At 40.2% G+C, this 22867-nt stretch overlaps 2 protein-coding genes across 6 annotated transcripts in view; both read left to right on the top strand.

Moving 5' to 3' along the window:
• Nucleotides 1-1216: 1216 nt before the first annotated feature.
• On the top strand, nucleotides 1217-16272 carry zcchc10 (zinc finger, CCHC domain containing 10). The gene is made up of 4 exons (XM_039777163.1): nucleotides 1217-1321; nucleotides 3469-3630; nucleotides 6631-6672; nucleotides 15398-16272. Exons 1-4 carry the CDS (start codon nucleotides 1281-1283, stop codon nucleotides 15636-15638), a joined length of 486 nt encoding a protein of 161 aa, XP_039633097.1. The 5' UTR covers nucleotides 1217-1280; the 3' UTR covers nucleotides 15639-16272.
• A 1224-nt stretch (nucleotides 16273-17496) lies between these two features.
• Nucleotides 17497-22867, top strand: part of aff4 (AF4/FMR2 family, member 4) — a 33099-nt gene continuing 27728 nt past the window's right edge. For 2 of the 5 annotated variants that reach the window (XM_039777160.1, XM_039777156.1), the window contains exons 1-2: nucleotides 17497-17812; nucleotides 20385-20438. In XM_039777160.1, coding sequence (XP_039633094.1) covers nucleotides 20430-20438 — 9 coding nt within the window. In that variant the 5' untranslated portion in view covers nucleotides 17497-17812; nucleotides 20385-20429. Of the gene's footprint in view, nucleotides 17813-18843; nucleotides 18864-20384; nucleotides 20439-22867 lie in introns of those variants that run through there. The other 3 variants (XM_039777158.1, XM_039777157.1, XM_039777161.1) reach the window with 3 other exon arrangements.

Below are 22867 nucleotides of genomic sequence, written 5' to 3'. Positions count from 1 at the left end.
GGTAAGAAAATTAAGTGCACTAAAACAACAGGTTACTCATAAAATATGTAAGATAAGATAAGATGATAAGATAGACTTTATTAATCCCACACTGGGGAAATTCCTGTGCTACAGCAGCTCAAAAGAAAAATGTACACACATCAGAATAACACAAATACACATTAATTAGACATAGGAGAAAAAATATACATAAACTATAGGAAATGGAAAAATAGAATATAATTAGTTATAATAATAATAGTAATAAAACAGCCGTATTTACACAATAAACAACCTTATATAAACAGACAGTATATAAACACAGATATACAGATGAGTAAGGTGCGAATGAATAGAGTTAACATATTGCACAGTTGGAGGTGACACAGAGTAATAAATAGATAAATGTGCATAGTGCAGAATATTGATGGCATAGATGCAGTAAATCATTGTTGCCAACAGTGGCGCCTGAATTTCAGGAATTCTTTAGTCTGTTGTTATAGCCTACAGGCTAGTTTAAAACTATGGCAAATAATTAGGGATTGCCACTTATTTTACATTTAATGATACTAATTATCTAATGTGTACAGACTAACACCTGTACAGTAGGCTAAACATTTTGAGCTCCACAACAACCCTGTTTCCCCCCCCAATATGTTTATTAGGTTATGCAGGGACATCCAATTTACATTTACATTCAGAGTTATACATAAACAACAATCCTGTTTTAACGTGTTATGTATCTGTATGTACATACTTCAGATTTGGCATGGCATGGCCTTTTTCCAATTTTTGAACCCCTCTTCAGATGTAAATACTGCACCACAGGAGAAGGCGAGACTGAATGTCGGCACGCATAACAGTAGGCAGAGTCTTTAAGCTAGGTTTATGGTCGCCTCTGAGAGGATTCCAGCAATTATGGGCTACCATAGACTGTTAATATTAATAATAATAATTCATAATATACAGTCTATGTGTGCAACTTGCTGGAGAGACAAGATAGCTCACTGAGCGGTTTCACGTAAAAAGTGGTACTACATCAAACCTAAGACAAACTGTGACTTTCTTCAGTTGCAAAATTATCTTTTAAATTTACGAACATCATATGTGTAATTCCTGGCTCAATTCAAACAGGATCAAAAAAGAATTAGTCTCTCCCCATTCACTACCATACATATTTTTTTCTCTCCAAAATAAGGTCCCATGAGGTCCACCGGAAGGGGAGGGACTTCGCCTCTCTTAAGGTTGCCGGAAATAGGTACTGGTACGAAACCAATGAAGAAGAAAAAGTAAACTGCAACATGGCGACTCCCATGCATAGAATAATAGCTAGACGGCAGGCGTAAGTATAATTTACATAACTTGATAAAACTGCACCGTTTTCATCGTTTAAGCGAATATGGCGGTCTTTTAAACACAAATAACATTGAGCTCATCGTGCTTCGTGTTAGATGTAGGCAGTAAATTACGAACACAGCATGACTGATTAATGGAGCACAAATGCGCCGCGGTCTTTCTCTACAGTACAGAACGATTATTGACAGTTTTCTGTCCTCAGACATGTGTTAGTCTTTAAATCATGCCTGGTATATTTTAATAACTAAATAACCGGCGAAAGTAAAAAAAAAATAATCGAGATTATCGTACAACATATGTCAATTAACAATAATAACTAGAGGTGTGAATCTTCACTGATCTCCCGATTCGATTCGATTACGATTATCATGTCAGCGATTCAATTTGATACGATATCTCGATGCATCACGAGGCGTCGAATACATTTTTCTATTAAAGCCATGTAGGATATTTAATTCATAGCTTTTCAAGCTTCAAAAACAAAACATTCTGCAGTGCTCTAATACTAAATAAAGTGCATACATAAAACTACAGCACTGAGCACATGGCACTTCCTGAATGTGCAAAACATAACAGAATATGTAAACAGAAATGTTGTTAGGCCTACATTAAATTGTAAACAGAAATAATTGATTATGAGCCTGCCGATTAGCATCTTCCATGTCCATGACTTGGATGTATCGATTATTTGATTAATTTCAACACCTCCTAATAATAACTGCGTGTAAGATACATGTTGTCGACTAAAATATTTGTTATGTCTTGTTATATTGACATATATCACATGTGTGATGTTCATAACATTCCCACATTGGAAATAGAGCTGGACATGTAATGTTGGCTTGGTTCAGGATCATTAAAGCGGGTTTTCAAAATGATGACTTCTACAGCACTATGAAATTATTTGTGTATTTATAGAGAGCTCTGTCCGCATCATTAAAGTTGTATATTACTCAAGAAATAAACTGTGTGACAGACTGTAGAATGTTTGATTTAAAACATTTAGCAGGCATCTTCAAAAACATTGATAGGTTTCAACCTTCCAACAGTTTTACCAGCTAAGATTAAGGCATACTTTCTTGATCCCGCAAGGGTAAATTTCATTTTTTCCACTCTGTTGTTAGTTATTTCACACATTAAACCTGAAATACACACACATGCCCAGGACCTACTAATGGAGAGATGTCAGAGTGACCAACCTGATCTCACAGAATTCCGTAAAATGAACATGGGCCCTTAACTCTAAATCCGTGGCAGTTTCACGGAATTGCAACAAAATCCGTTATACTGCCACGGAATAATTCCGTTAAATGAACACGGATCGCCAACGGATCGTCAAATTCCGTGATGGGCTCACGGAAGAATTCCGTGAAATGAACACGGATTGCCGAAAAAGAAACACGGGCTTACGTGACACGCAAGAAGAACGGAGCGGTTGGGTTCAGGAAAAGGTCGTGGGTGGGCTTACGGTTCTGTGACACACGCGGGACATGCTTATAAAAAAAAACCAAAAAAAACACAACTGACAAACGCCACACGCGGGACGCGAACTCCGGTCTCCTGGGTGAAAGTCCTGTGTTTTACCCATCCACCACCCCAACCAACCTCCTGACGCGAAATTCCGGCCTTACGTACTACTCACTACCGTGCTACGTCATCTTCTCATTGACTTTACATTGGCATTGTTTTCCGTGGTGGCTACACGGAATTTTCACACATTCCGTACCACCACCACGGAATGAGCTGTTACCAGTCCGTGCCCATTTTACGGAATTCAGTGAGACCAGTCTGGAGTGACGGGGCTGCCCATGACAGGCGCCCCGAGCAGTTGGGGATTTGGTGCTCAAGGGCACTTTGGAAGTGCCCAGGAGGTAAACTGGCACCTTTCAAGCTACCAGTCCACACTCCGTACTTGGTCTGCACGGAGACCCTCCGGTTCCCAAGCAATGTCCCTGTGGACTGAGCTACTGCCACCCCCAAAAGCGTCAAAGCTGTACTACGAAAAGTACTTCTTTTAACCCCTAAACTGATAACAAGGAAATGTAGCTGCAACAGTGATATGTTTTTTCTTTATAGCTGTAGTGACTGTCATCATCTGTCCTCATTCAGATTTGTCTGTTTTATTTTGCGTAGAGAGGCAAACAAACAACATGTGCGTTGCCAGAAGTGTTTGGAGATGGGACACTGGACCTACGAATGCACAGGGAAGCGGAAATATGTGCACAGGCCGTCAAGAACAGTTGAGATGAAAAAGAAACTCAAGGAGAATGAAAACCAACCCCTCAGCATCACTGGGTAAGGCGTCTCCGTCAGTGCACTACTAATGACAGAAAGGCAGGTCTTTGCTGATTCTGTTTTATACTATTAGAACATGTGAGTAGGCCTGTCACGATAACAAATTTTGCTGGACGATAAATTGTCCCAGAAATTATTGCGATAAACGATAATATTGTCATCGAGAGACCATTTGCATCTAATATAATGATAATGTCCAAATAATAGGCCTAATACTAATAATACTACTACTACTACTACTACTACTACTACTACTACTACAGGTACACATTTTTAAAGATCAATACACTTTTATTTCTAAAGAATATTTAACACTGGAACTGGAAGACATTTTAAATATCCACAATATGTCTTTGATCTCCTTTGGTATGTCGTCTTTCACGCTGATGTAGGCTACAGTTGTGGAATTGCCGTTTGTGACACGTAAGTTCTCAGACTAGAGACTCTGTACTACATTTTACAATTATTTAACACTAAATATTACATTTAAATAATATATAATAAAAAAATAAAATCTAAATGTATGGCTAGCTGCCACGTGGCGAGTAAATGTACCAAAATAGTTCTGTTTTTCAGTCTTCATTTTGGCGAAGGTGCGGCTTCTACTCCTCTGCAGGTCGGAGCTTCGTGGGCGGGCCGACACACAGACACACACACTTTCCACACGTCCGTGTCAGCGGAAGCTGCTTGTACCGTTAATGTTCGGTTGCGTATTGCGGACACATGGAGCCACTTTCCTGAAACCGCTTGCGAGACTGAAGAGTCCACGCAGCGCGTGTAGTATCCGAGCCCGTCTCCACAGTCTCCACCTGCAGGTTGTCAGCTGTGTGTTTTGGAATGAAACGGAGAAAACGGGACGCCGAGTAACACGGGTGATATCGGCTCATATACTTTCTTCTTGGGGGGGCCTTAACTGCAAAGTGCTGCAGGAAACCGTGCTCCAACTCTCCGCTCTCCGCCTGGAGTAGCCTACCGCCCACACAAAGACCATGCGCCTGACAAGAGGGTTCACTCCTCGTTACGCTAAGGAACCGAGAGTGGTCCTCCAGTCTCTTTGGTAGAGAGAGAGAGGGAGAAACGAGGAAAATAAACAAGCATGCAAACGGAAATTATCGCGGCCGGAAAAATTATCGAGCTCATTTTTTCTTATCATGCGATAACTCGATTTATTGACTATCGCGACAGGCCTACATGTGAGTGATTTTCAAAGTGCTAGTAGGTATTTCAGACTTGTAAAAGTAATGTGGAGATATTTTATTTTCTTACTGGCAATGCCGTGGTTGCATGTGCACCCAATAGTGTTTAGGTGAAACAGAGCTGTGGAAGATGTATAATATAATGACATTTGGCAGCAACTTTGGATAACTAACATCGGGATATACGTATAATGACTGAAGTTTACTTTCAATTTGGTGAGTTTCTGGCATTCAATGACAGTTTGTGAGGAAGACAACAGCTTCACTTGTTCACTTCAACGGCCAAATTGTTTTCCGTGTCCGCCTTTTTTGCTCAGTAATTATGGGGTCACAAGTCAGAAGGCACTAAATATGCAGAGACGGCGGTGTTAACAACTTTTGGATTTACAGTTGCTCTGCTAAAGGGTTTGGATCGAGGTGGGCGACCAGATTGAATTTCATGGTTGTCTTAGTCAGTCAGGGAATTTGACCCACCAGAGGAACAGTGAGGGTGTCGGACTAAGCTCACATGTCATGTTTTAAGACTCTGTGTACCATGGAGCAGGAACCACACTCAGCAGTTTCTGACCCACACTAAACAATTTAGCCATATATAAAAATGGAGCCACTGTAGAAAACACACAGCAGACAGACAGCAGAGTCTGGATGAAGCTTTCTGCATTTGTACCAGAAAAAGATTCAAAGCTTTGGGGCTCCAAACACAGTGACACCTGGTGGCTTGCAAAACGCATAGCAGCCCTCTAAGACGGGCCATAGCACTACACCTCCTATTTATAGTTTGTCTCGTGTGTGTGCAATAAAAGTTCAACAGGCTTGCGTTATTATTAAATCTGTAATACTTTTGTTCATAAACGCGGCGTTAAATTCCGATGGTCTTGTGCAACATATTACAGTAAAATAATTATGTAATGCATTCTTAGTCTCTGCAATCCTACGTATAAAATATTTTTGCTGACACAAAAAACCTTAATGTACATAATTGGTGTAGTTTAGGTCCAGTGTCCACTGTGGGCTCATGTGTTTTAACTTCATGGTTGATATTTATGTAACCTTTCAAATGAAATGTGATGTGATTGGAGAATGATAATCATTGAATGAGCTTACCAATTTTATAGCATTGTTAGTTGGTGTCAGGTGTAAATGATATCATACTTACGATTATGTCTTTCTAGCGTACATTGCCATATTTCTGAATGTATTCTCTTCTTATCTTACTATAGTTTAGCTAAAACTTTAAAAACTGAATGAAGCACTTAACCGAAGTGCCTGTGATGTCTGAAGCGTCCGGTGTCATCAGTCACATGGTATTACTCATTTGACACAAGCGCCGATGCCCTGTATTGAAACATTGTGCTTCACAGTAGTGAAACAAGCTTTGGAGCTTCGGTATCATTCTACTCTACTATACTGTTAAACACTGTACAAAAACTAGTCTCACTGTGCCAGACCCTCCTCCATAGCGCGTTGAAGTAGGGTCTGGCTACTCCACACAGATTTCGGGGATGGGAGGAAAATGTGCTCTGGTTTGATGTCATTTCTGTAATCCAATCAGAATCGTCTTGGGCAGTGCTAAACTCTGCACAGAGCCGCTGCAAAATAGTCTTGTGAGAGAAAACTCAGATTGGACAGATAATCTAGCTAGCTGTCTCAGTTTACCCTGCAGAGATCTGAAGAGCAGTTAACCATAGTCCTCATAAATCCACCGAATTTTAAATTCCAACACAAAGAAAGCGGAAGGAAACGGAAAATGCATGCATCCGGCGGAATTTCTTCACTAAGGCTGTTGCTTTTATTCTCTTTACAGACCAGGAACAGAAGGCTCCAGTGAGAAGAAAATGAAAAAAAAGTAAGTAGGATGTATATTGAACCATGTTGTGACAGTTTTATATGTTTTTGCTACAAACAATATATATTTTGATGTGAAATAATTACTAGAGGTGCACGATTTCCATACAATATACTTAAATAATAAACTAAACAGTTTATTTATTTTTTTTCTTTTGGCCAAATTATACTTTTACTCAGTTACATTTTTGGTGGTTTATGCCTCGACACAGAGGTCCAGGGTTCGAATCCGACCTGTGACAATTTCCTGCATGTCTTCCCCCTCTCTCTCTCCCCTTTCTCGCCTAGCTGACCTAAATAAATCGATTACCCTAAATCGATTTCAGCGCGCCATCTTGAAAGTGTCTGAATACCTACCTCGAGTAGAGCGCATCGAGGAAGCTTGCCGGAAGGAGCTATAATAGAATTGGGCCAGTCGGATCATACTAGAGCTGGGCAGTATATCGATATTGTGATATGAGACTAGATATCGTCTTAGATTTTGGATATCGTAATATGGCATAAGTGTTGTCTTTTCCTAGTTTTAAAGGCTGCATTACAGTAAAGTTATGTCATTTTCTGAACTTACCAGACTGTTCTAGCGGTTTTATTTGCCTTTTCCCCACTTAGTCATTATGTCCACATTACTGATGATTATTTATCAAAAATCTAATTGTGTAAATATTTTGTGAAAGCACCAATCGTCAACACTACAATATCGATATCGAGGTATTTGGTCAACAAATATTGATTTTTCTCCATATCGCCCACCCCTAGATCATATACATTAACATTCTTATTAGTGGATGGGTTGTGGTTGGGTACAATAAAACATAACTTATGAGTAAAATATTAATTACGTTCTCTAAAATGTGAACATAGCAGAGCTGCCGTCTGCTGCCGTAGCAGACTGCTTCATTTGTAAGTGCGTCCCCATTAAGAGAGAGACTCGAGAAACCGCAGCCGAACTTCATTATTATTATGATTATTATTATTTCAGAAGCTAAAGGTTTAATTCTGTTTCCCAAGTCAGTTACTACAGTTAGTTTTGCTGCTTAAATGTCCCACGATATTAGCTGCGGTGAAATTACTGTGCGCATGGAAATGTTTGCAATTACTGAAAGCTGCCTCTGTAATCATTAAATTAAATCGTGAGGAGGAGAGGAATCGGGGAACAAACTGGGAATTGGGAAAGGCCTATTGTCATAGAAGGTTGATAAGATCACATGAAAGCCATGTGAGAGTCGTATAGTCACGTAAATTCAAGTTTGAATTGTTGTGAGAATCTGCCTAGGAAAGAATGTCGGGATGACACTGTGATCAAGTGGTGTTTATGGATGGGTAGATGTCATGACCTTTGCAGCATTACTGTTCCACTCTTCTCTTCCAAACTGTAGAGCAGTCAACGTCACCTGGCGGCCCACGGGCCACATCCGGCCCGCCGAAGCTTTTAGTCTGGCCCGCAGAATAATCACGAATTCACAAAATGTAAAGAGGAAAAAATTTGTTCTGTTATTTATCATTTCAAGCATTTAGAGCAAAAACCCAGCCCCCTGTATTTGCATTTCTATTCACATGCCGGGATTCTGTGCAGCGATGCCCGAGCTCCACACACACAGCTGAGCCGAGATGTGTGTGAGTTAAAACACACACACCGCTGAGCCGGGATGTGTGTGAGTTAAAACACGCAGCACCTGACTGGGTACGATACGGCCGCTGGGGCAGATGAACTCGCGCTAGTCTCTTTTCTGTAAGTAGGCTACAATAAAACCTTTGTGAGTTAAAAGCCAATACTTATCAATGCAATCACCTGTGTAGACCGGCATAAACGCGTAGAAAGCGATATTTCAGTCTGCTCAGTCCACTCTTGTCCACCGTGCTGTTTTACGCAAACACAGCTCTACTCTGCAATTTTTTACAAACAAGCTAAAACAAAAGCTGTCAGTTTTTAGTCTAACTGTTTATCTTAGTTTGCCGGGAATCTGGAAATTTGGACAGATTCTTGTAAACCTCACTGCTGGCTGAACAAACCAAACTCCGCTAGAGCGGTAAATCTATGGAGGTATTTTAAGACCAAAACAGATACATGTGGACAGATACTTAACAGATACTATGCAGGTGAAAGACGCGATCGTTATGTTCGAGTTCTTCATTCTTGATGATGATGATGCTGGTTGTATTATTTTGCAACAGCATCTTTCATTGTAAATGAGGCATAATTGACGAGTGCATAGCCTGCTTATCAGTCATTCATGATTAAAGCTGGGCTTTTCCACGTCTTTGACAGTGACATGTTTACCCGACAGCAGCCATTTCTTTCTGCAAGCATTTTCCACCAATCAGGACGTTGCATACTACAATAATGTTTCCATAATCACAGACTTTAACCATCACTCCTCAGTGAACTGCCTCCTAGTCTGAGATCATTTTCTAGTTAAAGAGACAGTTATCAGTATGTATGAGTTTGCTCACACTAATACATGTAAAAAAAATATAGCATTAATTCAATAAGACAGTGGAAATTTCAAACAAGAATAGGCGTATTAGGTATAAATTTATTTTATTTTCTTTATTTGAAAGTCCGGCCCCGGAGTGTCTGCTTAGAAAAATTCTGGCCCTTGAAAAAATGTAGTTGACGACCCCTGCTGTAGAGGTCTATCTGAACATAGTTGACTGAAGTGTAATGTAACTGCTCCCTCTAGTGGAGACTATTGATGACTATGGGCCACTTGTTTAAAGTGCTCATATTATGCTAGAGGTTGTACCAGAATGGGTTTACATGGTTTAATTTTCAAAAAACACCCCCATTTTTGTCATACTGCACATTGCTGCAGCTCCTCTTTTCACCCTTTGTGTTGATCTCTCTGTTTTAGCTACAGAGTGAGACATCTCACTTCTGTTCCAACTGTGTTGGGAGTTGCACATGTGCAGTAAGGACTAATGGCCAGTCAGAAGCAGAGTATGAGGGCGAGCATTATAATGTGTGTTATAAAGTGATGCAAAATGAGGCACGTTCGTCCCGGAAGTAAAGGCTGGACTACAATAGAGCTGTTTGAAGCGGTTTGTGAACAGTGTTTTCTGTTGGAGATGGTAAGTCCCTTTGGGGTGGACTTTGGGCTTTTTCACTTTGTAAACCTATAACCTGCACAAAAAAGATATATGACACAATGAAAGAAAGAGAAATGGACAAAAAGCAAAATATGAGCACTTTTTAATAGTGCGTTCCATTTGCACTCGGAACTCAGATTTTCCAAGGTCAAAGTCGGAAACACACCCCCTGACCTCGCCGAACTCTGGTAACCACAGAGTACCCCCGAGCTAAAATTCCAACGTGGCTGGTCCATGTCCAACAGTTGTGATAGCAGTAGTAACATACAGTTATAAGCACTTCTGTGTTATTTGTGTCTCACTAAATCAGTCGTACACGCAGTGCTGTCATGTCTGTGGCCATGTTGTTACGCTGTTTGTATGCAACAACAAAAAACAGCATAATGGCTAACCTGGCTAGAGCTAATGAAAACAATGAAAATCCGACTTGTAAATGGAACATTCGACTCGGGTGTGACGTCATTCCCAGCTTCGGCTTCCGAGTTCTGAGGTAAATGGAACGCACTATAAACCTCAGCTAGTCTATATCCACGTTGCCTTGGGCTTCCTTTGTGTTGGCATTCTAAACTCCGGTCGATTTATGAGGACTACGGTTAACTGCTCCTCAGATCTCTGCAGGGTAAATCCAGAGCTTTTGAACGTACACATGTTCCACCAAAACAAGTTCCGGCACCGTACCGCCCATGATGATTGTGATTGGTTTGAGTTTCCAGAATGCTGTCTGGACTCGCCAGACCCTCCTCCGCAGCGCTGTGGAGGTAGGTCTGGCAACGCGAGACTATAGACCAGCAGTAAAACGATTCTACTATTGAATCATATTACAATAGTGATAGTTTCTTATCCAGTACTTTTCAATGTCTGCTTCTAAAAATTACAATGTATTTGTACATGTCTTAAAGGTCCCATGACATGGTGCTCTTTGGATGCTTTTATATAGACCTTAGTGTACCCCTAATACTGTATCTGAAGTCTCTTTCCCGAAATTCAGCCTTGGTGCAAAATTCAGACATGAAAATCACTCACCTTTTGGCGAAATTCCCCGTTTTGAAACCAAAATAGGTGACCTACGTGAATCGTGTAGATTCGATTAGAAAATGTTTAAGGAGGGGGAGGGGGTTTAAGTACTCGGGCCTGATGCCCGATTTCTGGCTTTTAGAAAAATAAATAAATTTAAAAAGTCCACATGGGATTTGTTTTAATCATAGACAGTATATAAGAAGGTTTTAATGCGCTGGATTTAACAAATCATCGAACTTCCACCAACCAATGAAACGCGTTCTAGCCAATCAGATGCAAAGTAGGGCGGGTCTTTGCCGAAATGTCAGAGTGCGGTGCCGGTGTGGTCTCCGTGGTAACCTGGTGGTAACACGGCTAAAAAAAAATGGAGGCAAAGTTTATCAAACTTGGAGCATGTAGATACAGGCAGCTTTAGTTGATAAAGTAGTTAAAAACAAATGGCGCTGGGCATGAATAGAGGACAAGAGGAAAAGGGTGGAGACTGGAAGCAGTTATTAGCACTTGGTGCCTCAAATTGAGGGAGCCGGGTGCTTGCTTTTGCAGCGCATGTTGAAAGAAGACACTGGACGGCAGCAGCGGTAAGAAAGTGCTTTCTAGTCATTAGATGCTAGTCACAAAGCTTCGGTCCGTGCACTCTGTCATACGAGTACGTTACCGGCAACGACTGCTACCGTTGCGACTGCGCCTTCACTGACCGACCGTGATACAAACGATACGTGTGTACGTTCATAGCGGAACATGATTTGTAAAAGCTTTGTAAAAGCTATCTGAAGCCCAAACTGCCTTGACAAAGCTGTCTGTTTGGAATTGGCATGGCAGGTATTTAAACATAACGGCCTTGTCCCAGCGTCTAGATGTCTAGCTATATGAAAAGATAAACAATGCGACGTTTTTAATAAATGTAAATGAAGCAGCTAATATCAACATGGACAAAATCATGAATGTACTAATTCGCTTTTTTGATGATGACCTGGTCAAAGTAGTAAAGTTTAGTTTTCACAATGATTCATTGTAGGATTATATTATTGCAATATGTAAATCCACAGTGACTCTTTATTTAACATATGTTTGGAAGAAGTAAAAATTGATCCAAAACTTTTTAGTTTTTAAAACTTATGACTTATTATTGTGTAATGTCAGAAGGACTTAACTTTAATGAGTGCATATTGAAATATTACACTGTTGGTCGGCAAAAAATGCATCTCAAAGTGCATCAGATTGATGCTTTTAAAATATGGAATATTTACATTTTCTTCCGGGGGAGCATGCCCCCGGACCACCCTAGAGGGGTAATATCCTTCTCACCTTTTTCACCCCTGACCCATTTTCATGCCTGAGAATTACAGCCACTAGAGCCAGTCCCACAATGAGCTTTCCTTAGTATGTGCCATTTCTGAGAGGGCGGGGGGGCAAGGTGGAGGGTGGGGGTGTGGCCTTGACCAACTGCCACTTTGCTCGTTCGAAAGCCATGATGTCTCTCTCTCATGGGTGGGCCAAATTCTCTGGGCGGGCAAAGCAAGCCCCCAGCAAGAGCGCCGTGTCTATATGCCAACATGGGCTTAGCGGATAACGGTGGTACTGCACCCCATGGCCCAGAAAGACTTTTCACATAGACATTACACGGCGAAAGAAACGTCTATATTTCAGCGGATAATTTGTTTCGGGGTATATCAACTTACCAGCTTGAACAATGAAAGGGTCATTGTTTAAAACGTTACGTTTTTAACATTTTTAACATTCACTAGAAGCGAATCCAGAATTATTAAATTTGAAATGATGAACGCGCATAATGGACGCGAGCAGACGCACGGGACTGCGCACGCCCGCTCACATGACTGTTCTCCCGAGCTCACGTAGCTAGCTGTAATAATGGATATAGCTAATGGTCATAATTCACCATGTGTTCTATCAATACGTCCATGGTATCATCTTATGAAGTTATGATACATCCGAGGGATGTATGTATGTTGTAAAGCCTGTTACGTGGATGTAACGTCATTAGCGTTTCCCAAACTGGCGGGGCTATCAGCTAGCTAGCTAGTTGCTAACATCAGGGTTGGCTAGCATGGCTGTATTAAGATCATGCCTACATAACGTTACTACAGACATAGTGATGACATGGCCTTGGTTCTCTCTTATGATCCATCCGAGGGCTGTATGCTGTAAAGCTTGTAACGTGGATGAGAGATGAAGCCATGGATGAGCTCTGTTCACGAAACTGCAGGCTAACTGCAAGCGCTAGCTAGTAGCTAGCTAGCTAGTAGCACGACATAATGATTAAATCTCCTTGGTTGTCTAGCTAAATACATCTATCGTTTATTTAGGTAAGCATGTAAACGATCAGGAACAACGAAAACACAATGTTTAACGTTAGTGAATATTTTAGACAATGAAAACGGCGAGTTCATGAATTTGCCACGAGAGATAACCTCATGAACGAGCATGTTGCTACCGGTTGCTAAGACAACACAAACAAATTGTTGCTAGTGCGCGTGTCCACCGTGACGTCATGGGCCAAGAATGCGGAAAAGCCGAGCTCCATGTTTGCATAATGCGCTTTTGAGCACTCTCATTGGAACGTACGGGGCTTCCCGCCGAACACTGTATCCAGTTCTCTTAATACATCCATGGGGCAAAGCAGAGAAAGGGGAGGTAACCTTTCTCCTTATGACCTCATAAGGAGCAAGATTCCAGATCAGCCCATCTGAGCTTTCATTTTCTCAAAGGCAGAGCAGGATACCCAGGGCTCGGTTTACACCTGTCACTATTTCTAGCCACTGGGGGACCATAGGCAGGCTGGGGGAACTCATATTAATGTTAAAAAACCTCATAAAGTGAAATTTTCATGCCATGGGACCTTTTTAAAAAGGTCAAGTGTGCTGATCTTAATCAATTTTATGATACGTTATAATACGTAAAACTTGCTTGGTTATCCTCAATTTTTCATTTGTGTGTTTTACTGTTGATTTAATGTGTCCCAGTAGCCAGAATGCACAACACCAGGCCCCTGAAACTAAAACGGCTAAATGGTATTCATTTTAATATTTACACCTCTGCTTTTTCTCCTTTGACATGTCAGAATGTCTTCAGGAAAAAGCCTGTACTTTTAAACATGTAACCCCCCCCCCCTCCTCCCCAACCCTCTTGATAGCTTTGCCAGCATCTGGGCACTGATTTATTTATTTTTTATTGTTCCCAAATGAATCGATTTTTGTAGGCTGTTTTCATGGCAGACATTTTGACTTGTCGTAGCTGGGAAAGCACAGGTGGAACTAATAACCTTAACGATGGCTTAGTTCCCGCAGTTATTGCAGTGCTATGCAGCAATTAATAATGTTATTATCTCCATCTGTGTTTGCCATTGCAAGATTTCTGCTATGACAAAGGGCCTGTTCAACTTTAGTTTAACTCCACATTTTCCCCCTGGACATGTGTGCTGCCACCTCCCCCAGAACACTGACTTGCATCATAACCGGTTGAAAATTGACTTGTGGCTATAGACTACAAAAATATTACAGCACAGGTTTTTAACGGATTTTTTTAGGCCAAGGACCCCTAGCCTGAAAGGGACGAGCAGGGACCCCCTACTAAATATATTGTATAAAATTGAGGTGCATAAAATACTGGGCCTACAATAACGTGTAGGGCGGCTTGAAGCCTATACACATCCCTTTTCATGGTGCCCTACAGTACTAAGCTATTCAAATTATAATTATTTACATATTCATATATCATCATGTTTTAATGTTAAACATACATGTGGAAGGCACAGTGAATCCATCGGCTTACCTGTAACTGTGGGGGCTACCATAGTGGCTACCTTACCTATAGGCCAGTAAGCCTATCATCAATGTTGTTGAGGTTGTTGTTTTTTTACGATTAGGCAGTTTTATCTTTGCTAATATGTTGGATTCATGTTAATATATATTTTCCTACATATTTTAATTGTTGGGGAACCAATAATTTGGTGGCCCCCCTCCAGTGACTCTGAAGACCCCCCCCCCCGCCCCCCCCTGTTGAAGCTCTGTATTGCAGTGTATAACTTAGCAGTGTGGACTTTTGCAGACAGTTTGGCTCCAGCATAAATTTGGATGTTGTGTCATGTGTAGTTGCTTTATTTGTTTTAGTGTGCCAGGCCATGCTTGGTCTGTTGGTGGGAGGGGCATATGCTATCAGTCAAGAGGTATCAGAGTCTGGTGACTGTGGGAAGTGATGTGTCAAACATCACATCAATGACACGCACTACAGTGTCACTCCCCGACTCACTGATGGGGGAGACTAATACGATTTTAGTTTTCCTTTGGTGTGATTACACTGGTCTGTACAACCTTCAAAGAAGAAAAACAACAGCTAAACAGAAACCTTGCAGATTGGCACTTGTAACCTCATAGACATGTCATTTACTTTCAACAAATGGAGCATTTTTTTTCCTCTCATCTCCTTTTGCGTAGTGACACTACAACAGTCATTATCAGAATCAATAATACAATCACAAAAGGATTTATTACCAAGTAAGTAACACAAGGAATTTGACTAACAGGTAACAGCGTGAGACCTTTTTAAAACAATGCACACTGTTCTGTATTCATGTTTTTCCTTTGTGTTCTGCCACTTGCTCTCAGGGCTAAAGATGGTAGCAACAGCAGCAGTGATTCAGATGGCTCCTCAAGTGACTCATCGTCGGACAGCAGCGACTCCTCCAGCTCCTCTTCAGATGACAGCGACAGCAGCAGTGACAGCGACGATGACAGCTCTTCCTCATCTTCCTCTTCTTCCTCCTCTTCCTCCTCAGACAGCTCAGACTCGGAAAGCAGCAGCGATTCAGATCAAGGACCTCCAAGGAAGAAGAAAAAGAAGAAATAAATATGTTGGAATAAGTGGGTTTTCTTGTTGTTTGTTTCCCTGAGTAAATTTGAGCTGTCCACAATGTTTTTCTCCTAATTCATTCTAGTTAGTTGGATGGATAGGACACTTTTAGGGCTATGCTACAGTTTTAGCAAAAAATATAAATTGGAGAGAAAAGAACATTTTGGGTTGGCCATCGTGTCATGTCTGTATTCAAAACACATTTCCCGTTACTTTTATTAATGTGATATTTTCTCGAGTTTGTAGTTCTACTGAGGATGTGAATTTAAAATATCTGAGAAAACTTATGTGCTTATTCATGTTGAATTTGTGTTTTTGTACGAAAGTATATTTTTAGTCAAATTTAATCTGTACAGCTCACAACCTCAATAAAGCTGCGCCATATCTAGAATCGAAAAGACATTGACATGAGACCTTTTTAAAGGATACCGAATAAAAGTTTATTACATTTTAAATTAGTGAGAAGGTCTTGGTATAAAATTGCAGTTGCTTGTTCACTGTAAAATAAAGTTGGTGTGTTTATTGTTTTTAAGGTTCTTGCATATTTGCTATTGTAAAAGGTTTTATTTTGCTAAAGAGAAAAATAATGACTACATATATGCATTTGAGAATAAAATGAAAATAAATTGTCTTTTTTGTTAACTAATTTACAAATAAGGATATTTTCAAAAACGGCATCTCACTGTGCTGGGCAATGTTTGTAGACATGGTGTCGTTTGCTAGGATAATATGAAGTGTTTGGAAATGTTTTATTTGCATTCATGAGTTTATGTTGCCTCTTCCATTACTAGACCCTGGATGATGATGATGATGATGAATTTGGATGTGGTTGTCTATAAAACTGTCCATAATGCCAAAGCATTGGTCATCAAAATTTGTTGCATGTGTGCCGCTTAAGTAACTTAGAATGCAAATGATTTTTAATGTAGTGGGCTAAAATTGTCTATTTCTTAATGTGCTTAATCAAACACTAAACTTTTTGGGGGATAGCTTATTAATAGCTTCTTTTGAAGAAATGAGATCTTATGAATCCAAAATAGACTAATCAAATCATTCAACTTAACTCATGAATATGAGTTGTTGCACCTTAAAGTCTAGAATCTAAGCATCACGGATAACCAGAAAAATACATTGTGTGTAACTGAATTTACAACATATTTTTCTATTGGCAAAAGGAGACGTGGGACAACTGTATTTAGCAGTACATTTGTATATTAAAAATAAGAGAGGGAACAATGAAACGCTCCTATATCCGTCCTGACCGTAAAGTCTGCAACCTGTGCGTCACATAAATGTTGCATTCACAACGTGGGAATTACCATATCTTAGTGCCCCCATGTTTGAAAAAGAAAACGTAGCAAAAGTGCCCTCTATGGTAGATAAAACATGATAAAGGGTGCCTTTCCAGTAAAGAAAACATGATGATGCCTAGGGTGCTCTTCCAGTAGAGAAAATGTGATGCAGTACCCTCCAGGGTTGCCCTAAAATTGAGAAAACATGATGTTACATGCTAGAAAACTTTTTCTGTGCGCTGGTGCCACAGTATATAAATTTAGTATATCATCTTTTTATACAGTCTATGGTGCCACACTGCATGCAGTTGATGCTTTTTAATTATTTCGTTTGCCCCTGCCCTTTAGACAGCCTGAGTCCGCCACTGGTCCGCTGTCAAAATAAAAAAATCTCTCAAGTTGTATATACCACCTGAGGTACCGTCAGTGTTATTTTCAAATGGTCCATTGTCCGTAGTGCTCCAAACGTATCTATTTTCCCTGTCACGTTTACAAAAAAACTTCATGTTTACTTGGTTAGGTGGTTGGCGTAAGATATTCCCGACAGCAAGTGAAGGCAGCACCGCTTGCTGCCATCCGTGCATCCAGTCCTGTCTGTGGTACCTGCTGGCTGCTTAACTTAGCTAGCAGCCTTACCTATTAGACACTTATGTTCAGGGATAATAAAATGACCGACAAACAAAATGAATTTATTTTGTTTTCCACTCGATGCGCATTTGCGTGTTAAGGAAAAGATGGATACCATCCATTCGGTTTTAGTATTTTAGCTGTTACAGCGTTTTGCTGAGTCCATTTTGCGTGTAACTGGAAAAGACAAAGAGAAAAGAGCTTTCCAATAACGTTAGCTAGAATGGTTTGGGCCTAAAAAGAAGACAAGAGGTAAGGATGGTGAATATCACAAAATGCGTTATTTGGTGATTAACTGTAATAAGTGGTTATCTGACATTTTGAGAGAATGTTAATTTACATTTCCGCTGAAATTTCCAATGGTTTCATAGCTAGCTAGCCGTTAGCCTAGCCCCATAACGCTACTAGTAGATTTGGCTAGCTAACATAACGTTAATGCTAAAGCATATATACAGGTAGCTAGTCCTGTAGGTAGCGTGTTAGCTTTTTGCTGAACGGGCAGACATTGAAACGTTAGCTACTTTTGAGTTCCGATTACGACAAACATTTTAGCTACTTCTGAGTTCCGATTACGGCAAACATTGATTGTTAAAATGACGATAACGCTAAATGTTAATTGTATTCGTGCTGTGTCTCCCCGTTCTCGAAAAGTAAGACTAATATCTTGTTAGTGATCATGTTTTTGTTCGTGTAATGTTGGCTAACCGGTCATGACGTCTGTTTGTGTTGTCTCTATTTTGCCATGGTTAACATACCTTGCACGCCTAAGTTAGCTAACTAATAGTAATTTCTGTTATCGACACGCCGTTAATTATTTGATATTTCACATTTTGTTAAGTGCAAACGGTGAACAGAAGCTGCTTGCAGTTTGTTATGCATATCAGTCATCCACTTCAGCTTCGTGATTAAACTGTAACGTTAGATGAACTCTTAAAGTTAAAATACGAGCAACAATTATTTTACTTGCTTGCAGTTTCTCTGCCGTAAACAGGACAATTTGACTAATCCTAGGCCCATAACAGTCTTCGGTTTTCAAACAGTGACCAGCAAAAACTTTTGGTTACTTGTCCTATTAGCATCTGCACATCCAATCCTGCGTTTATTAAATCGCATGGCTCTCAGTGCCACTCCTAGTTGTCTAAAGTCAAAATCATAATGACTGAAAATGAAGGCAACTAAATAGCTTATGTGTCTAGCTTTGGACTCGCAAAAGCACAGCTGATGTGCTTTTCTAGGAAGCCATTTTACGTGCCACAGTTGGGGGAAGGGCCAGAAAATGCATCATAAGTCCACAGTTAAGCAAGTAAGTAACAATTAGGAATATCACTACTACATGTATATAGCAGGGTATACCTGGCACCCTGATGACAAGGACATAGCAATCAACTTGTTTTTCCTGGTTGACACATCATGGGTGGGGGAGGCTTAAGGTCATGAACTCATTTATGGCAGGTTAGTTGTGAGCTAGCACAACATTTGTAGTCAGGTGGATCGAGGTTTAGGTTGTTTTTGAGTTGTGGGTGCAGTTGTACATGAAGTATATTGTGTGTGGAAGTGTTAGTTTAAGAATGTTATATTTTAATGTGGACATGCAGGAGTGATGATACAGCCGTTGGTGTTTAATAATTAAAGCAAGAGAAAACATCAACCCTTCCCTTTTAGACAGCAACTCAATGCCGGCACTATTTACCAGACCTATTACTCAAAGAAATTGCCAAGTAAAATAAAATTCTCAATACACTAATGGATACCAGCTCAGTCTGAGTAAGCACGGTGGCTGTAAAACATGTTGAATACTCCAACTTGCATTATTAAAGCACATGTAAACAGCTTAACTAAACTATAGTTTGTGACATAGATGGCAATCCTACTGTTTGATGATAGATTCCATTTTAATCTACTCCCATGTTTAGCGGCAAAAAGAGCAGCTTAAAGCATAATGCCTTTGCTAAACTGATGATGTGGTGAGAGCTTTTTTGGGGATTAAGCAGGCTATGCTAAAGGAATAGATGATATGACCAAATATCAACATTAACATTTGATAATATTTAGTCTAAAGCTGTTTTCACATATTAACTCTGGACAATGTCCCTCACAGACCAGACACATTCTCACTTACAGGAAATACTCTTGTTTGTTTAGGCAGGGGGTGGAGCTGGGTAGAGCGTGCAGGAGGCAGGGCATGACGTGGCGGTCACGTATCCGGTTCGTAATTTGGTCATCAACAACCAAGTCGCTTGCTGCTCCTTGAATTTGTCTGATTTCGGCGTCGGCCCTTACCGACAGAAGTTCTCAAATCTCGTCATCTCATCAGTTAGGCTTTACATATTTGTTGCCTCATTGTTTAAATAACCCTTCTTTTTCACCCTCGGATGTTTGTTTTCTTTCAGTTTTTGGCGCGCCGCATGATAGAAACGTCATCACCATGCCCACTCGCTGGCTGTAAATTCTCCACACAATAAGCTGCTCAATTCACACATAGGCTCAATCAGAGATTACACGGTCTTTGTACCCATGAGCTGGAGACCGTTTGATGTCTGATCCAACTGATTCGGGCGTTTGCGTTCTCACATACAGCTCCACTGGGTAATGTCCAGATAATTTCCGGTTTGCAGTGCATGTGTGAAATGGGCTTAAGTTACTACTATCTCACCCAGATGCTCTCTAATTTACAGAAATGTGTCATGGATTGATTAAAGTGAATTGTTACTCGGTAGTACCAACGTGATTAGGTTGGTACCCAACCCTGAACTTGAGCGTTTCCGATGCATGTCATTTTAAACTGTTAAAGCGAAAGCTCATTTTGCATCCTGTTTTTTTTTAGGACGTTGAACAGAGATGAGGCAGAAGCATGTGACTGCAAGATCACATGACCCAGGTGATGTAGTTTTTGTTTAGGGTTAGCACAGAAGCACCTAGGGAAATCTTAAGCCAACATGAGACATGTTTGTGCCTAAATTTAATTCAGTTCAATTTTATTTATAGTATCAAATCATAACAAGATTTATCTCAAGACACTTTACAGATAGAGTAGGTCTAGACCACACTCTATAATTTACAAAGACTCAACAATTCCAGTAATTCCACCAAGAACAAGCATTTAGTGCAACAGTGGCGAGGAAAAACTTTTAGGCAGAAACCTCAGGTGGTGAGGAAAAGTTCCTTAGGTAACTGCTAATGTCAACTTCTTTCAAGCAACTAAAGTAAACAACCTACATTTAAATACTATTTTAGTGTTCGTAATAAAGGTCCATATTCCAACTAATGTGGTCCATGTAAACGTGGTCAGTGTGTCATGGCAGAGAGAGTGGTTTTTTTTTCTGATGTCTTGTGCTCCCTGTGACGCAGCTCACTGTGAAATTCTCTTCACATCCTGTTTAGGTTTTGCTCTGTGGCTTCACTATAACCGTTTCCTCTGTAGCCAAGCAAATGGCACATCGTGCAAATTTTCTGTTGAGATGTTGTGGTGACTTGTCCATTCCAGACAGAGGAGTGGGTGCATGTTTTCTTTGGCTTTGACACATCTATTGTACATTGCAGTAGTAGTACAGTGTGGTTTTCCAGCCTGGGTATTTGGAAAATCAGCAATGCCTAGTTCCAGACTAGGACAACAACAAGTAATTGTACAGGATTGTCGCGCTGCCCTCTCAAAACGGAGTGGTCCATGTCCGAATTAACCACATGCTTTACAATATTCCTTTTGTGCTGTCTTTATCACCTCCATCTCCCTTTGGTTATTGAAATGAATTTCATATGCAAAGTCAAAAAGGAATCGTGGCAATCTTCTGGTTTGTTTATGCAGATGCTACTGCATTTAAGCAGTTATATTCTTTTCATTAACCCTACCCAAAGCAAGAGCTAATGGTGTCTTCAGCTAAGACCTGTAAGTTTATAATCAAATCTTCTTTCCTTTATAAATAGAAGCTTGTTGAAAGTAAGTCGTTTGAAGGCTCTTCCAGAATCTGCCAGTTTAATTAGCCCAAATCTAATCGGACATCAGCAGCTCTTTTTTTTTATCCCCTCAGTACTGTTGTTCACACAGCAGAAAAATATGCTACTCACTGTGTCCTGACCTCATGCATGTGTTCTTCAGCTTTTGTTCTCTAGGATGTGAGTTAAGCTCTCATGTGGCTATATAGTCCAGTGGAGGTGAAGCTCATTAAGGCCATTTAATTTCAGAGATCTGGCGCACATCTTTGCTGTGAGATATACTATTACTCTGGGAATTATACCATCAGTCTTGGAATAGTGTAACAGTAATACGTCTGATAAAGGCAATGGAATTCATTGGCACAACATTTTTCACAGCATGGTAAGTGCTTTGCAGGCAATGATATATGGAGCAGTAACATAAACAGTAAAAATCCAAGTTAGTGAGACTAATATTGCTAACCTAAGCATCTGCACAGGAACCTGCATGGCAAAGACTCCAATTTATATATCATGCTATTTAATTTTTCGTCAACTGGTCTCTTCATTCACGTTCACAATTGGCCACAGCATATATCAAAGCTCATGCTCTGGTGAGTGCGTAGGTTTATTTAGAGGTTGAGAGTAGTAAGCTATAGGTTAGCATGTTTCTATTTGTAGACGGGCAGATACTCCAGTGTCAGATTTAGCCAAGACTGCTCTCTGAGGAATAAGATTGTGACTGATATATGGAAAACTATTACACAGTACAGAAATCCCTATGATGACTCAATAGGGTTGGGGGTCATTATGGACTATTCTTGTTATCACATGATACATAGCAATGACTGTCATGTTGTTCTGTTTAAGTTGCATGATGCCTTCTGTTTTAATGGTCATGTTTGAGCTGGGTTATTGTAGTTTTCTGACTAAGGAACAGTTAATTCATGCTTTTTGGCAAGTAATAGACTATTAAGTGGAGTGTTTCATGTAGGTAATCAATGATTCAGACTAAAAGAGAGCCTGATATACCAAAGTTGAGGGTTGATCTGTTTGCCGAAGCCAAGATGGATTTCACATGGCAAGTGCTTATTGACAATTCCATTACACTGAGCAATAACCAGTGAATTAAGATAATTAAGCCTTTTTTAAACGGTTGACAAGGGCCATTTTTGCAGTATAATCAAAGGCAATAACCTATCGCTCACATATTCACAAAATTGCTCGTCCTGCTCCCGCTACTACAGTTGTGTTTAAGAAATGACCAAAGAAAATTCAAACCATAATAATAATGTTGTGCTTAAACTTGAAGTCTGCCTTTCTGCCAGAAAGATTGTTTATTTGAACTCAATACACAAACTATTACACATAGATATAATAGCTATCTTAGATATCCCA

Source organism: Perca fluviatilis, chromosome 16 (genome assembly GCF_010015445.1).
Source record: "Perca fluviatilis chromosome 16, GENO_Pfluv_1.0, whole genome shotgun sequence".
Lineage (NCBI taxonomy): Eukaryota > Metazoa > Chordata > Actinopteri > Perciformes > Percidae > Perca > Perca fluviatilis.
Note: the sequence above shows the minus strand (reverse complement) of the source record. Positions and strands in the feature narration are given on the sequence as shown.